The sequence below is a fragment of the Hyla sarda genome, chromosome 1 (genome assembly GCF_029499605.1).
Source record: "Hyla sarda isolate aHylSar1 chromosome 1, aHylSar1.hap1, whole genome shotgun sequence".
Classification (NCBI taxonomy): Eukaryota; Metazoa; Chordata; class Amphibia; order Anura; family Hylidae; genus Hyla; species Hyla sarda.
The window spans coordinates 497688447-497707000 of NC_079189.1; the positions used below are offsets into that span (position 1 = coordinate 497688447).

At 40.4% G+C, this 18554-nt stretch overlaps 1 protein-coding gene across 6 annotated transcripts in view; it reads left to right on the forward strand.

Moving 5' to 3' along the window:
- The window catches only part of MCC (MCC regulator of WNT signaling pathway), a 418752-nt gene that overhangs the window by 288005 nt on the left and 112193 nt on the right, over window positions 1-18554 (forward strand). For all 6 annotated transcript variants that reach the window (XM_056537453.1, XM_056537452.1, XM_056537454.1 and 3 more), the window contains 2 exons: window positions 1033-1175; window positions 9107-9249. In XM_056537453.1, coding sequence (XP_056393428.1) covers window positions 1033-1175; window positions 9107-9249 — 286 coding nt within the window. The remainder of the gene's footprint in view (window positions 1-1032; window positions 1176-9106; window positions 9250-18554) is intronic.

Below are 18554 nucleotides of genomic sequence, written 5' to 3' on the forward strand. Positions count from 1 at the left end.
TGAGAGAAAAAGTGGAATAATTAATTATGTGCGGCACAGCGGCATCACTAATTCTGGGGGCACAGTAGCATCACTAATTCTGGGGGCACAGTGGCATCACTAATTCTGGGGGCACAGTAGCATCACTAATTCTGGGGGCACAGTGGCATCACTAATTCTGGGGGCACAGTGGCATCACTAATTCTGGGGGCACAGTGGCATCACTAATTCTGGGGGCACAGTGGCATCACTAATTCTGGGGGCACAGTGGCATCACTAATTTGTGAACCAGGCCTTAGCGTTCAGCTCGGACCTTCACTGGATGGCAGACCTGTATAAGCGGACCCACTCTAAAAATAGTTGAGTACCCCTGCTCTATGGATTTCCTCACTATGCAACTTAGTAATATTTAGGCCCAGATTTATCAAACTGTGTGAGAGAAAAAATGGAGAGATTTTCCTACAGCGACCAATCACAGTTCAGTTACAGGGGTTATCCAGGGAAAAACTTTTTTTTTTATATATATATATATATATATATATCAACTGGCTCCAGAAAGTTTAACAGATTTGTAAATTACTTCTATTAAAAGATCTTAATCCTTTCAGTACTTATGAGCTGCTGTTGAGTTGTTCTTTTCTGTCTAAGTGCTCTCTGATGACACCTGTCTCCAGAGTAGAAGCAAATCCCCATAGCAAACCTCTTCTACTCTGTGCAGTTCCCGAGACAGACAGAGGTGTCAACAGAGAGCACTGTTGTCAGACAGAAAAGAACAACTCAACTTCAACAGCTGAAAATTATTGGAAGGATTAATAGAAGTAATTTTAATAGAAGTAATTTACAAATCTGTTTAACTTTCTGGAGCCATTTGGTATATACCCCTTTAATGAGCTCTGGTAAAGTGAAAGCTGAGCTGTGATTGGTTGTTGTGGGAAAATCACTCCACTTTTTCTCACACAGTTTGATAAATTAGGGCAGTGTGTCCAGACTGTATAAACATATCCTATAAGAGGCAGGTAACTATTTTATTGACTGTGTGCTTACTTTTACTAGTGTGAACAGTCTCATCTGATGAGGGAACACGAGGATGTGCAAGAGAGGACAACGTTACGATACGAGGAAAGAATCACTGAGCTGCACAGCATTATTGCAGAATTAAACAAAAAGATTGACCGCCTCCAAGGGACAACTATTAGGTATGAATTATTCCTTGATCTTTATTTTTTAGTGATAAATAATTTCTCTACTATGAATGTGGTTTTAGAATAGCGTATAACAGCCTTGAATATTGGATTGCTCATGCCTCTTGACCATTAAACCCTTCCCATTTATTTTATCATAATCTAGGTATATAGACAGTGTATTTGTTCAATAATCCTAAACTGTACGCTAGGGAGTAGGGCACATTACAGAGCCCCTGCTTTTCTACACCTAGCAGCCATACATATGTGCTCAGCCCAGCAAATGTAGTGAGTGTAAGCAGTGAGGCATACAGCATTTCTACTTCCAGGCGGCCATACTCGTTCACTGGACTGGAGTGAGCATTGAGCAATGCATAGATTGTATACATGCTTAGTGTGCAATACTGCTGCTGTGTATACTTTTCAAAAGTGTAAAGTGCTATGGAAAGTATGTACTGTAGTGAGTGACAGTCATGTAAATTGGTTGCCAGGCAGGTGTGAAGGTTACAGCATACCTGTGCCCCGTACCACCGTTTGGCGGTGGCTACATCTGTATATGTTTATCCCAAACTTATTTATACACTGTGGATTTACTAACCACATAAAGAATAACACAGACTACAGTACTGTAAAAAATACAGGAATCCTGACACAAAACCTAAGTCAATTGGATCCATCAGTTTCTGTTTGAATATTTTGGCTATTGAATTTACCATAATGATAGGAAAACTTTGATGCGAATATGAACAGCACTAATAAATACTGTTCTAATGTTTTGTGGTACTTATAGACAAACACTAGGAAAGCTAGTTTAGCTCTGTAACCTGTAAATCTGTTTTCTGGCTTTATTTTAGTACACCGGCCCAGATTTATCAAAGAATGTCTATGGTAGAGCTGTTTTGCCACGTTTATTTGGGTGGGGGGTTTGACTAGCGTGCATCTTATTTATCAAGAAGGTGCAGCAGGGTGATAAATTTTGCGCAGCTCTGCTGTGGTGGGAAAATCTCTACCACATACACTTTTTCTAGAAACTTGTGAGGGAGGGAAGTAGACACTTTCCTGGGTCCTGAATTTGGCAGGTTAGGTGTTTTTACTTAATTTCACAGAGCTGCCGGGACATTTTTACTTGCATTTTACACACAACTATCAAATTTGATTGCGGTGTCTAAGGGGTTAAAGGGGTATTCCAGGAATTATTATTTTTTGACTATGCTACAGGGGCTGTAAAGTTAGTGTAGTTCATAATATAGTGTCTGTACCTGTGTGTGATGGTTTTCTCACAATTCTTCTGTGATTTTCACCCCAATATTTATTTTTACCAGCAAACAAAATGACTGTTGTCTCGGATTTTTCCCAGCTTGAAATGCGGCTAAGACCTGACTCACTAGTCAGCTGATGACAGGGAGCCTGTCTGCTTCAATGGGTGGAGGGATCAATCTGCAACTAATGCAACAGCTGTAGGCACCCTGATTAAAAACCACACTGATTTGAATGGGTGCAGCTCATTTATATTTCAATGGGGGGGGGGGGGGCTGATGTGTGGAAGGGAGGAAGATGGCATTGTGGGATTTGTAGTAAAAAAAAGAAAAGTCAAACAGGAAATAAAAGTTCAGAAAAAGCTAGCTACAGTGTTATGGTAATCTCATGACATAGCCATTTAGCCCCAAGACAAGCGCAGATCCTTCCTAAGCATGTCCATTACTGTCTGCCAGGTACATACTAAAATCACCTTATGGTGGAGAACCCCTTTAAAGCTAGGCATCACCATTATCGGGGATGTCTGGCATTAGGGATGGGTCCAGGTGGCAGATAGCCGCCAGGACCACCCAGCTATGACCCGCGCTCAGCTCCTGATCGCGTGTCAAAGAAGGGGAGTAGTGGGATGCTGTCGTCCACAAGAGGTTAAAGGTTGAATTGTGGAAGGTAGAAGTGATTCTCACGCCTACTGATAGGTGATGTAGCTTTGCGCCTAAATAAGTACCTTTGCCCGTAAAATAGCGACTTTTGACAAAAGTCGTAAATGATAAATACGTGATCACTGCATGGTAGAAAAGAAAAAGTTCTACGGGTAGGCAAAAAGAGTAAACTGTCTGTATGAAAAGAATGCAGTCTTTTTTTCCTTGACTAGATAAGGCTTTTAAAATTACTCAAACCTTCAGCCTATAAGTAAAATGAATAAACATAACATTTAGCATTTGTTTTATTTCATAGCATAAAACTGAATGGTTTCCAAGTTTTCTATATAGCAGATGTGCATTGTGTGAAGGCAGTGACAGGGCATGTCTTATTTTCTTAGTCTTCCCAGTATGACTAACAGTTTAATGTATATCATTAATGTAGTCCATGGAGTGCCATTGTTTATAGTGTACTTATATGAAAGGCAGCTCACATGAAGATAATTCTCAGGGTGTTTCCTCCGGTGTTTCTTTTCTGATTGAGTTTGTGTGAAATTTTATGTTGTCATTTCTAATTTCTGCTTATTATAGAAGCGTACGATAGAAAATACAGGGAGTGTGAAACATCATTCATAACTGTAAACTGAGGCTGACAGACACCAATTGTGTACTAATGTATACAGTCACCCGGGACATCCATGATTATAATTGGCGACTCCCCTCTTACTAATGGTTGATAAGCTGGGAAAGGAAATGAAGGATATTAGATATGATAATGCATAATATAGATGAGCCACTCCCTTTATAAACCATAAGCTTTTAATGTTGCTTTTGACTTCCTATACTTCTCAATAGTGGGCGTACTGAAATGCAAAAAGTGGCTGAAATCTGTGGACAGGCCAGAACCTGACCCCCCCCCCCCCCCCCCCCCCCCCCTTTAAAAATTTGAAGGTTGTATGTAAGCCTGCTGTAACGGGACAGCGTAACATGACGTTTAGCCACTGGTTGTTTCTACTCTTCTCAGACTTCCTCTGCTGCTGAAGCTTTTGTCATAGAAACTAAAATAGAAAGCAACCAACCTACAAAACTCCCAACAGCCCCACAGTCACTGCCAGACAATAACCAATAACAAAACCTACAAAAAAAAAACTGACAATCTTGTAAGTACTGAATGCTTTATTGTATAACATACTACCATACAGGACACCCTCCCATTAAAAATACCTAACCTTAAAACCCAAACCCCAATGAAAAGGTGGGTGCACACCTAGCCAGAGGACAACTGTAGTTCTTCTATAGATCAGTTATATATATATATATATATATATAATATAGTGCCAAAGCTTGAGTAAGCATAAAGTGCAACAAGTAAGTCTCCATTATCTGATTGTGACATGCTGTAGCTGGGGTGCTGCACCCCACCACCACCTCGCCCCATGCTTTGACACTCTTTGTCAGGCTTGTTTGAGTGTAAATTTTTTGGAAGTTTTGTTGTAAGTAAAAAAAAACTCCTGAGTTTCAAGACACATTTTTTCTTGTCTTTGTTTAAGAAAGGGAAAAAAAAAAGAATGACATTCATTAAAACATCAAAGTGCAAAGAACATGTGTTTTCCGGTAACTTCCAAGCTGCCTTTTGACCAGGATGAACCTTGAGGCTATTGTGTAAAACAAAGTTTGGCAAAAAAAAATGATGCTCTTTAAAATGGTTACATAGAAGAATCATGTGATTTCTATTTAAAGATTCTGGAACTCCTCACAACATTTTACCAGTCTCTTCTGTAGTTTGTATTACTTAATATTGCATTTCCCTCCACCAAATCTTTACCATTTCTTAAATACACTCCATCTAGTGAATAGATAGATGTAGAGATCTGGAATCTCCTCTGTTATCGCCTCTAGATCCTGCTTGTGGATGTAATACTGCTGATTTATTGGATAAATAATTGTAAAAAGTCTATGAAAACACACATTATCTCTTTAGTTTTCTTTGGGGCAAAAAATACAGGGACGATTTATACCTAATTACATCATGGAATTGTACATTCCAACATTCAAAGACTTTTTGATCAGGCAACCTTGAATCCTCTCTACATATGGTGGTGCCTGGTGCTGCAGTACCAGCCACCAGAATGTGGTGTATAGACACTGCAGCAGTATGTGTGCCGTATGGCAGCTGAAGTACCGTATATACTCGAGTATAAGCCGAGTTTTTCAGCACGATTTTTCGTGCTGAAAACACCCCCCTCGGCTTATACTCGAGTGAACTCCCCCACCCGCAGTGGTCTTCAACCTGCGGACTTCCAGAGGTTTCAAAACTACATCTCCCAGCAAGCCCGGGCAGCCATCGGCTGTCCGGGCTTGCTGGGAGTTGTAGTTTTGAAACCTCCGGAGGTCCGCAGGTTGAAGACCACTGCGGCCTTCAACATCATCCAGCCCCCTCTCACCCCCTCTAGTTCTGAGTACTCACCTCCGCTCGGCGCTGGTCCGGTCCTGCAGGGCTGTCCGGAGAGGAGGTGGTCCGGTGGCATAGTGGTTCCGGGCAGCTATCTTCACCGGGGAGGCCTCTTCTAAGCGCTTCGGGCCCGGCCTCAGAATAGTCACGTTGCCGTGACAACGACGCAGAGGTGCGTTCATTGCCAACGTAATTCTGCGTCATTGTCAAGGCAACGCCTCTATTCCGGGCCGGAAGCGCGGAGAAGAGGCGCCCCCGGTGAAGATAGCAGCCCGGAACCACTATGCCACCGGACCACCTCCTCTCCGGACAGCCCTGCAGGACCGGACCAGCGCCGAGCGGAGGTGAGTACTCAGAACTAAAGGGGGTGAGAGGGGGCTGGATGATGTTGAAGGCCGCAGTGGTCTTCAACCTGCGGACCTCCGGAGGTTTCAAAACTACAACTCCCAGCAAGCCCGGACAGCCGATGGCTGCCCGGGCTTGCTGGGAGTTGTAGTTTTGAAACCTCTGGAGGTCCGCAGGTTGAAGACCACTGAGGGCGAATGATGAGAAGAGGATGATGAAGGGGGGGGGGTGTGGGGATGATGAAGGGGGGTGGGGATGATGAAGGGGGGTGTGTGGGATGATTACAAGGGGATGATGAAGGGGGGATGTGTGGGATGATAAGGGGATGATGAAGGGGGGATGTGCGGGATGATAAGGGGATGATGAAGGGGGGATGTGCGGGATGATAAGGGGATGATGAAGGGGGGATGTGCGGGATGATAAGGGGATGATGAAGGGGGGATGTGTGGGATGATGACAAGGGGATGATGAAGGGGGGATGTGTGGGATGATAAGGGGATGATGAAGGGGGGATGTGTGGGATGATGACAAGGGGATGATGAAGGGGGGATGTGTGGGATGATAAGGGGATGATGAAGGGGGGATGTGTGGGATGATAAGGGGATGATGAAGGGGGGATGTGTGGGATGATGACAAGGGGATGATGATGAGGATGTTAATGACGGGTCTGGATGATGACAGGGGGGGATGAGGTATTTCCCACCCTAGGCTTATACTCGAGTCAATAACTTTTCCTGGGATTTTGGGTTGAAATTAGGGGTCTCGGCTTATACTCGGGTCGGCTTATACTCGAGTATATACGGTAATTGTGAGAAGGGTCATGACCAGGTAATGGTCTATAGCCCTATTTCTCACAAAGTAAGTGACAAGCTATATACATATAACACCTTATTTGTATTGCTGATTTATTCTACGTCCATTGGCTGATTCATAAATGTTATTACTAGGGATGCACCGAAAGGAAAATTTTGGTCCGAAACTGAAAATTTAGGCTGTGCTTGGCCGGAAACTAAAACTGAAAATGTATTTCCCCCACTCTCCCTTATATCTAAAAAAAAAAAAAATGCTGAAAATGTTCTCTTTTGAACCCTATAACTTTCTTATTTTTCCATATACAGGGTTGTATAGGGGCAATTTTTTTGCTCCGTGATCTGTATTCTTTATCAGTACCATTTTTATTGATGGGGCTTTTTGGATCACTTTTTTTTTTTTTTCCTTGCTACATTAAGTGAACAAAAATCAGCAATTCTGGACGTTGGTATTTTTGTTTTACATGTATGCCATTGACCGTGCGGTAATATTAACATTATATTTTAATAGTTCAGACATTTATTCACGTGGCATTACCAAATATGTTTATTTTTTGTTAACTTTATTTGAAAAAGAGGGGGAGAAGAGGGTGGTTTTTAAAGGGGTATTCCAGGCAAAACCTTTTTTTTTTATATATATATATATATATATATATATCAATTGGCTCCGGAAAGTTAAAACAGATTTGTAAATTACTTCTATTAAAAAATCTTAATCCTTCCAATAGTTATTAGCTTCTGAAGTTTTCTGTTCCTATGGGGATATTCTCCCATCATGCACAGCTCCTGGAACGTGACATCATCATTGAGCAGTTAGACAGAAAACTTCAAAAGCTAATAACTATTGGAAGGATTAAGATTTTTTAATAGAAGTAATTTACAAATCTGTTGATATACCAGTTGATGTATAAAAAAGTTTTGGCCTGGAATACCCCTTTAAACTTTTATTTAGGTGTAGGGTCTGTTTTTTTTTTTTTTTTTTCTTTTTACATTTATTGTATTTTTTTTACAAATGTATTTTTACAATATTTTTTGTCTCTATAGGGCATTGTTTTACAGTGTGCCTCCAGTTGTTGCAAAACGACAACTCCTAGCATGCCCAGACAGCCCAGGGCTGTAGGGCATGCTGAGATTTGTAGTTTTGTAACAGCTGGAGGCAAACATATATATATTTTTTTTATTTCTAGACACTGATCAATGCTATGCTAAAGGAGCATATAACACAGCACTGATCAGTGTTATCAGCGCTCCATTACCACAGACTGCTAAGTCCTGCATTATTGGAGCGCCGATCAGACAGGATGGACGAAGGTAGGGAACCTTCGCCCATTTTCTCAGCTGATCGGGACTTCGCGGGTGTCCTGATCAGCTCCACTGAGCTACCACAGATTGTGTTTGGCATTTTAGATGCTGCGATCAACTTTAATTGTGGCGTCTAAAGGGTTAATGTCGGACATCACATGGGAGAGCGGGCTGTATGCCCTTCTGATTTGTCAGCACCTCGTCCTGACGAAGGGCCCATTCTGGACCAAAACACGTTGATATGTGCTTCCAATAAACTACATTTTATTATACTGGTTTTCAAGCCTTGTGAACCGACTACTGGGAGACGAACTGAGCTACAGGACTTCGGCTTATAATACATGTGCGATTAGATGTTGTGCTCTGACCGCAACGCCACAGGGTGAGTGTTCTTATCCTGTACCACTTTAACATTGTCTGACGTACTTCACCAGGGGCGCCTGTGTGTCTTTCTTTTTTCTTTATCCCTGTGAATCTAAAGATGGATGGGAAACACTGTATACTACTACCACTAAAGTAGAAACTCCCAATAGCAGACATGGGGGAAAAAAAGTGTCCGCTGTTGGGGGAAAAGAGGCTCAAAAATCGTTCTAAATGACCGAATACATTAGTGTACTCACTCAGTGTTATTACCTATAAAACACAATAATAACGATATTACAATAAAATCTCCCAATGCCGTTTACTCACCCCATATCATCCCCCTGTACCATATCATCCACTCTTGATCCCTCCAATGCCACTTCATTCCTCTCCCCTCTAACCCCCTGTGCCACATCATCATGCGCCCAAACACCCCCCGGTCTCTCTCTCTGATCCCCCAGGCCACTTTATTTTCACTGTGCCAATCATCCCCCCCTTTATCACCCCCCCCCCCCCCCCCGTGTGCCACATAATTTCCCCCTTCTCTCCTCCATCTGGCCCCCTTTTGTGCTTCTTGCCTGGCCAGCAGGCTCAGGTGCAGGGGCTTGTTGTTTCATTCATTGGGCTTGACGTCCTCTTATTTGAAAAAAATAAGAGATACAAGATATTCTTTTCTTAGTAATCGGTGGTCCATCCTTAAGGAGTCTTGTCTTTTGAGCATTTCTCAGTTTCTCATGCTGTGGGGAAAGATCTGTGATGTATGCGCTCTCTCTTTTGCAGGGAAGAAGATGAGTATTCTGAGCTGCGGTCAGAACACAGTCACAGCCAGCTTGAAGCCAATGAGGACTCTCGTAGCATGGACCAGGACCAGACATCTGTGTCTGTACAAGAGAATCAGTCCACAGTGGTCACAGCGGATATGGGTTAGTGTCATAATAAAGATTTATGATTTTAAACAATGAAATGAGGATGTTTTGCACTATATCACAATATGAAAGAATGATATTACAAAGGTGAGGTTATGTCCACCTAATTAAACTAGGCCACAATATGCCTCATGTCTAAAAGGATCTTCTACGGACAGAACTCCTTTGCTTATCTCATACCAATCCTGAATTAGACTTGATATAACAATTCTTTGTCAGCGGCAAGAAACTTTTTATTTCCATTATCCATGTATGAACTGTTTAGTACTATGTAAAGATTTAGCTCTATACAACTTGAGGTGTACAAGATTGACACTTATTATTCATCTTTAGTTATATGGAGTAAAATTTTACTCTGTTTACTCAGAGCTTCGCGGTTCAGGACTTAACCCAACAAGGTTAGACGTGTAAACTTTCTGATATATATTAATGATGGCAAGGCAAATTATTTGTCATCCAAGGTAAAGATTCCAAACTGCACCCATCCCTCTAGGCTTCTGCCTAGAAACAAGGTGCAGTCCCACGGTCACAATACAGCCTAGGGGCTTCATACTTTTTTTTTACGCATCCCTACTTTCTAATGTCCTTGATCAGATTGCAAGGGAATGCAGAATACTTATTAAAGCAGGTGTAGGACATGTTGAAGGTTTCATATTCAGAATGCAGCATTTTTTCAAACTGCCAGCCTGATTTTATTTTTTTTCATACAGAGAAAGTATATATTTTCATGAATCCAAATGTCCAGGCAGAATTAATAGTGAGAAGACATCATTTTTAACATCTGAAAGTATATTCGGTCTAATGCAGGTTATTGTTGGTGAAAAATGAACTTGTGGCTTGGAATTTGAGGCTATGTTCACACCTCAGATTTTCCGTGTGGAATTCAATGGGATTCTGCTGCGCTTTGCACACTGCAGAATAGGGCTGCAGCTAACGATTATTTTAATAATCGATTAGTTGCAGATTATTTCATCGATTAATCGAAAAAAACGTCAAAATGCAAAAAAAAGGGGTTCAGCTGATTCTACTTGAAAAATAATGTACAATGGCCATATTAACAGTTTCTAACATGTGATGTGACTAAACAGCAGCAAAACATTTTTTTTTTAGTTTATGCCGGTTGCTGTTCATGATCATTATTGATGATCCTGTACAGAAACCAGCGTAAATTTGATATTGCCGCATGGGTAATTATCTGAACTATTAAAATAACATTTTTATGATTTACTAACATTTCATTTTAATAGTTCAGACAGTTAGCAATGCAGCAGTATCAGATATGTAAAAACATTTTTTTTTTACTTTTTTTGTATAGCAATAGGAAAAGGGGAGCTAATTAACAAAGGCCTTTCTTTTCTGACATAAAACCCCTTAATGCTCCTCCTCTTTATGGATATTTATCCTTTGTTGTGGTCAGGCCATTGCATATAAGGGTTCATAGTAATAACTTATATAGTATAACGTAAATATAAATAACAATTTATTCTTCCTTATACTATGAGGTATGTCACAGCCTTCTGTCAGAGGTATAAGTTTGGAGAGTGGAGAGGCTTAGTCACTTGATCATTCTATCATGAGTTACAGCTGTGATTGAATATATTGCTTTAATAACTCTGTGTTTCATTTTACTGGAACATATTTGATGCTGTATGCTGATGGCCTGCAAGCTAGAATGCTATGGGATGTGAACAAAAAAAAAAAACATTTACTCCTCATCTTCACATTTACAATACTGTGAAAGATTGATAAAGCTGCATGCACCAAAAACTGGCTCATATGACCTGCACCAAACTTAAAATTAAAAGAGTTGAGCCTCACTCAATGAGGAGGTTTGAATTAGATGCAGCAACCACCATGCCAAGTCTTAGTTCACATTTGTGGTGTTAAGATAAGCCAGCGAATAGATGGTGCAAACATAGATCAGACAATATAATTACCTGTCAGACAGCATGAGCCAATGAAAACTCATGTTCTTAGACTGTAGTATACAGTTGAGATGGCATAATCAACTATATAACAGAAATGTCAAGTACAGTACATTTCTAATTATATGAGCAAATACAAAAAAATTCTATACAATATCATTTGTTTGACGACTTACCACAAGGATATTTAATGATAGTATGTCCCACAGTATGTATACAGTTACCTTATTAGGTAGTCCCCACATAGACAGGTATGTCCTAGCTACCTTCCTACCGAAAATAATTTGCACAGATTCAGTAGCTGCCTGCGTTTGGGCCATTGAAATCGATGATACTTGCGCCTCTAAATTTAAGCATACTTTGGTATCAGTATCAATGAGGACACACACTTGATGTGGACTGAGCCTAACACACAAATCTGACACAATTCTAAAGATGATTTAGGTGAATGACTCAGGGGAATTACAATTTTACATTACATTTTACAATGATCAGTCATGTGATCATGCTGAATCTCATTTAGCCCTATTCAATATGAAAATCTAAGACAAACTAACCAAGAATAGATTCATTTTTTTTAGCATTGACATAAACTCTCCTAATTGCTTCCTTATGAAAGGGCATAGACCATTCTATACTTCAAAGATGTCACTATAGGATATTATTCAAATAATCTATTTCTTTTCCTTTATTGACATATGGAACAGCTAAATATTCCGAAGTATGACTGTCATCCACCATTGCTGTTGTCTAATGAGGTTACTACAGTTTTTTGGCACCATATCATCTCTTTCCTTGAATGTTTTCATTGTAGAAAGTATGTTTCTGCTTTTGCCTAAAAAAAAAGAAAGTATGCTGAGCATATGTGCATGATTTGTACATTACTGTCGCATATTGAACTATTTGTCACATTGTACTTTTATTGAGTGCAGAATTAGGTCCACTAAGCATATTACTCCCACGAAATAACACAGAATTTTATTCCTGTTTTGTCATCTGGTTTCCATAAAATATGCACACTCTTCTCTTTCATGGAAAAGCAGAAGATCATAACGTTACTTATATGTTCTGAAAGATTTGCTGTTTCCTAATGCAGTTTCCATTGTTTGTGATATTTCAGCCCCTTCAGCTAAATGGGGCTGTCCTCGACAGGTGCAATGCTGTCTTTGGACTATAGCCTGAACAACCTCTTTAGGCTGTCAGATGGTCGCTATAAGATCCAGGCGCTAAAACCTTTTTAGCTATAGCAGATTTTCTGGTGATTTAGTAGCCAGACCCATAATAATCAGCTGTAAGTAACTGCACATTTTTTACATGGGATATTCAGTATTACACTTGATAAGTGCACCGCTGTATAGTACAACTACAAAGCAGACAGACAGCACTATGCCCACAACATAACAATATATACATACAAAGGTACACGGATGCAAATGGGGAATTCACAAGCAAAATACCGTATTTATCGGGGTATACCACGCACCGGCCTATAACACGCACCCTCATTTTACCAAGGATATTTGGGTAAAAAAAGTTTTTTACCCAAATATCCTTGGTAAAATGAGGGTGCGTGTGTGTGCATGTGTATACCCCGATACATTGTTTCTGAGCCCGCAGAAGCCCCCAGGAAAGGCAGGGGGAGAGAGGCCATCGCTGCCCGCTTCTCTCCCCCTGCCTTTCCTGGGGTCTAGAGCCCTGCTGCCACCACTTCTCTCCCCCTGGCTATCGGCACCGCTGCCCCTTCTCTCCCCCTGTCTATCGGTGTCGATGCCCCATTGCCAGCGCCTACAGACAGGGGGAGAGAAGGGGCAGCGGCACCCATTGCTGGCGCCGCTGCCCCGTTGCCTACCCCATCCCCGGTCGGGTCCGCGCTGCTTAAGGCCTCCGGTGTGGCGTCCCCTGCGTCGTTGCTATGCGGTGCGAGACGCAATGACGAGTGACGTGACTCGTCATTGCGCCGCGCCGTGCAGCGCATAGCAACCATGCAGGGGACGCACACTGGAGGCCTGAAGCAGCGCGGACTCCGGCAACAGGTAATTATACAACCGGGGATGGGGGGGCAGTGAGGGACAGGTTCATAGTCTATTCCAGAACTTTGAGCGCTTTTCAGTTGCCTTTATGGAAAATGAATACAGTGACCTGATTGGTTGCTATAGATGTGGGTTTTCCTTTGTATTAGTACAGTAAATCTCCCTAAAATAGAGCATTTATTATTTTGTAATAATGATCACTGAATAAAACTTTGACGAATAATCCTAATAGGAATGGAATGATCTGTCTGAAAGTAAGTAACTTGTAACTCAATCACACTTGCCTTTCATAGTTCATTGTAAAATGCTGCCAAAAGGGGTTCTAGATTAATACATAATATTGGTAAACTGTGTGAGGAAAGAATAGTTTAAGCCACATCCTATGAACAGGAACAGAAAGCTGCTTGCACTGCAAATTACTAACCGCTAACCTTCACAGCCAGGATGCATAGAATGTCATTGGGGGTTAAACTTATCTCTTTAAAGGGGTACTCCGGCGCAAAATATCTTATCTACTAAATATAGGAATGGGGAATAAGATGTTAGATTGTCGGGACCCCCACGATCGCTGGCGCGGCACCCCGGTCATCCGTGCATGGAACAAACTCTGCTCCGTGCCAGATGACTAACGACTACAGCCGCCGCACCCCTTCCATTTGGTCTATGAGAGGAGGCGTGACAGCTATGTACTAGCTGTCACACCCCCTCCCATAGACATGAATGGAGGGGGCGTGGCGTGACGTCACGAACACGGGAGCTCCACTCTCCCGTGTTCCGGACGCCTCTGCTGCTGGCCCGGAGATCGCGGGGGTCCCCAGCAGTGGGACCCCTGGGATCTAACATCTTATTCCCAATTCTTTTGATAGGTGATAAGATGTTTTGCACCCCTTTTAACCTTCCTCACTGGTCTTGTACTCAGAGCAGCTTCATTTCATCTGTTCTCGTATAAGTAGTAAGACTAAATTTTACAACACAGTGTGTTTTTTGAATTAACGGATAAAGTTTATCAAACTGTGATAGGAAAAGTGAAAAGCTTTTCCCACAGCAGCCAATCGCAGCTCAGCTTTCATTTTACCAGAGCTTTTTAACTGAGCTTTGATTGGTTAGGGGGGGGGGAATCACTCCAGTTTTTATCTCACACAGTTTGATAAATCTGGGTCAATGTGTTTTCTCATTTTCCATGTGACTATCTGTATTATAAAATATCCTTAAATCTTGCAGTTTTCATTCTGGCCAATAAGCCTAAAAAATAGCTGACACTTCCTGTAGAGAATAACCTTTCAGCAGTTAGCAGATGAGATCAGTCCATTCACAATAAGTGATGGTCACAACTTATCTCACCCTCCTTCCATTCCTAGTGACCTATCCTCAAGTGGAGCTGATCGAGACCACCACGGTAAATCTGCGGTGACCCAATCAGCTGATAGAACGGTAGGAGGGCCCTTACCTGCCTCCTATTTGTCCAATCTGTCCCTCGATGCTCCAGTCAGCCATGGCAGGCTGGAGCAGTGGAGCACAGATAACACTGATCAATTCTATGCTATGGCATAGCATTGAACAGTGTATGCAATCTAATGATTGCATGTTATAGTCCACCCTGGAGACTATAAAATAGTTTAAAAAAAGTAAAAAAAAAAAAAAAAAAGTTAATAAAAAGGATTTGACCCTTTCCTAATAGAAGTTTGAATCAACCCCCTTTTCCCATAAAAAAAAAAAAATATATATATATATATATATATATATATATATGTGTGTGTGTAAACAAAAATAACCATATGTGGTATCGCCACGTGCAAAAATATCCGAACTATAAAAATTTTACTTTAAACGCACGGTCAATGGAGAATACGTAAAAAAATACCAAAGTCCAGAATTGCATGTTTTTGGTCACTTTGTATATCCTAAAAAATTATTAAAAAGCGATCAAAAAGTCCCATCAAAACAAAAATGGTACCGATAAAATCTCGAGATCATAGTGCAAAAAATGAGCCCTCACACATCCCTGTATAAGGAAAAATAAAAAAAAGTTTGTTGAGGTCAGAGTAGGACATTTTTAAACATGTTAATTTTCGTACAAAAACTTATAATTCTTTTAAAGAAGTAAAGCAAAATCAAGCCTAAGTAAGTTAGGTAATAATTTAAACGTGTGGACGACCTAGAGAATAAAGATAAGGTGTAATTTTTACCGAAAAGTGCACTGCGTGAATTAAAAGCCCCCAAAATCTACAAAATGGGATTTTTTTCTTTAATTGTGCCCCACAATTGGTAGCGCAAAAGATCAAGCTCTCAAATGGATCTGTAGGTGGAAAATTGAAAGTGTTATGATTTTTAGAAGGGGAGGAGGAAAAAACAAAAGTGCAAAAATGAAAAATGGCCCAGCCTTCAAGGGTCAGAATATATCAAGATCCTGCAGTCTGAGCTATATTAAAACAGTGAACTGCACTTTATAGACCAACTTTATGAAAAAATTATAATAAATAAAAATAAATTAACATGAAATGCTCCATGACAGACATACGGTATATAGCATTTGTCTGTATGTTCTGTAGGCCTTTTTCAAACATGACTGCATAATGTGGTGTGCATTTAGTGTACATTTGGTGCTCTGTTTAGAAATAAACCATTTATGTGTTTGGTTATGAGGCATGCGTCTTAATATCATACTGAAATCACTTCTTTGCCTTTTTCTCAGGAGTACCCAGAACCACTCATAAGCAATGACTTTAGGACATTGACACATGTTTACCTTTATGTAAAAAGAAGTTGTGAAAGTATCTGTGAATGCTGGATGTGAATTTTCTTTTAGCAGTTGGTTCCTCATGTGTTACCAGTCACCGACCAGATTACTATCCGGTTTCCTCTAGTTACCTGAAATCTAGCAGCTCCTGTGCATTAAAAGATGTTGACCGAGCATGTTATCCATCTGCAGTAAAATTTCCCATTCAAATGACATCATTGTAATAATTTGGGTGGTTATGGGTTCAAGGTTATTTGTAGCATATTTTGGCTCTAAAATGCAGTAAATTACTGGCCCCAAGTGGTTGGGAAAATTTAAAGGCACGTAATTGGACAATGAAAGCACCGACTCTTTAACAGACCTTAAAGTATAGTTCCTATTTACTTTCTTAAGCCCACACCACAGTCGTCATAAATTAAGCTTTGCCTTATGCTGACAGTTTAGCAAAACTACCAGTACCAAAAGCTCTGTCTATATTTATTTAGTTAGATTTCACAACCCACCGTCTGCTATGAGCGTCTATTTCACAGTATATGCCTGAAACCTCAAGCCCATAACAAATATATGCTGTGCTTTCTGTAGGATAAAAGTCACTCTGCAGCTTTACTTCATTTTGCAACCACCAAGCAGAACTTGATACATTGCAATTTACTTAAACCATCATCAGAATCATGAAACCTCTCACGTCAAAGCCTTAGTCCTTTGGGGAATAGCTGGCTGTGTGCTATAAACCTCACCAGCTGGCCTACCTAAACTGTTCATCAAGCCATCAGCTACATGATGACAAAACCTGAATTCCCATTACTTGTAATAAATGCCCCTACTATTGGTGCCCAAATTATTTTTGCTTCTAAACCTTCCTTACCAATCGATTCACACTAGCACACTGACAGAAGCTATCAACAACATTTACAATCCTTCTTCTCTGGTGTATCTATGTAGCCTGACCTTGGCTAGTTGTAATATATAAGAAAATGCTGTTTTCTATGATTATGACATATAGAAAGTCAATTTCTTGTTTCCGCCCTTGAATAGCTATATAATTTGAAAACTGGAAAAACAGAATTAATTATGACAATCCTCTTACTTTTCTTACTGGTCCAATTGTCTTACTTTTTAGGTCCAGCCATGGTGAACGATCAGCTATCTCTTTTTGAATAATACTGGCAGAAAGTATGGTAGCACATTAGGAATACACTTTGGTTAGGTGATTGGGCATCTTTCCACAAGAGCATATAGGCATGTAAACCTATCAGTCCTGATCGTGTTGTGCCCTCTTTTACAAATTAGAACCATTTTTACTTCAGTCTTTAATACCCACAGCAAATATGTGTTACTTTCATGTAAAAAAAAAAAAAAAAAATTCACCAATCTCACCAAATTTTCACCAATCTCTAGATATAACCTAGTGAAGCATGCTACAGCGTGCTTGTCTCGCTGGCTTGGTCCTCCATCCGTCTCATTGCAGGTGACTGCCTTCATTATGAGTTTATGGAGCCTATCTCCTGAAATCAGATGGACAGCAACACTTTAAGGTAAATTAACACGATTTTTAATAATTTTGGCGTGGCCTACATCCGGCAGTGAGGCATAAGTACCACCATGTTCCAGCTAGTGAACCCCACTAGAAAAGATTGAGAAGTTGTGCTGTATCAATTACTTTTTTGCTGCAAACTTTTTACATTAACTTCCCTCTAAGGTTGTGGTTCTGCTGTCAGCATGGTCTGAGCTTATCCTTATTAAATCCATGTGTTATATTTTTTTACAATGAGGTCACCAAACGAAGCCTGCAAAGACCCGTAAACACTGATTTGTAATATCATGACTTATAGTTATTACTTATAAGCTATTAGCTAATATTAATTAAATGAGAAAAAATTATCAAACGATAAAAACAAAAATACATTATGCTTTGTGTACTATTCTTTTCTATTGCCTCTTCAACTGGCATTCCTTATACGGAACATCTTCTACTTTGATCTGTTCTTTCTTGTCAATGACAGGTAGATGTATAATTAGTTCTAACACAAGCCCTGTCATGCCATGGTTCCAGTGCACTGTTTTGACAGTGTGGGTGAGGTTATTACAATTTCTATTATGTTGGTTTGGGCCACCCTGCCCCAGATTATCGCTACATTAAAAGTGGAACAGATGGAAAAGAGTGATGACAGCTAGGCTGTTTCTGTATGCAGAGCTTTGCATTATACATGTTGCATAGAGAAGGCTTAGTAGAATCTTTGCATAGTACAGCAAGAATGCAAAGGGTATAAGAGACAGCACAGATGTCTGTCTTGTCGTAGTGGGAATTTGAGAAGAGCAAGAGAAAACATAGGTTTGCATTGAATTGCCCATTTTGTTTTAGCATTCCATAAAGAGCAATTATTTTAAAACAGTATATTTAAATATTAATCACAGTTGATACTTTGTTTTCTCTGAAGAATACCGTACGGTGTGGCTTTGATCATAGTTGTGTCTAAAACACTATGGGTTAGATTTATCAAAACCTGTACACAGGAAAAGTTGCTGAGTTGCCCATAGCAACCAATTGGATCACTTCTTTCATTTTTCACAAGCCTTTTCAAAAATGAAAGAAGGGATCTGATTGGTTGC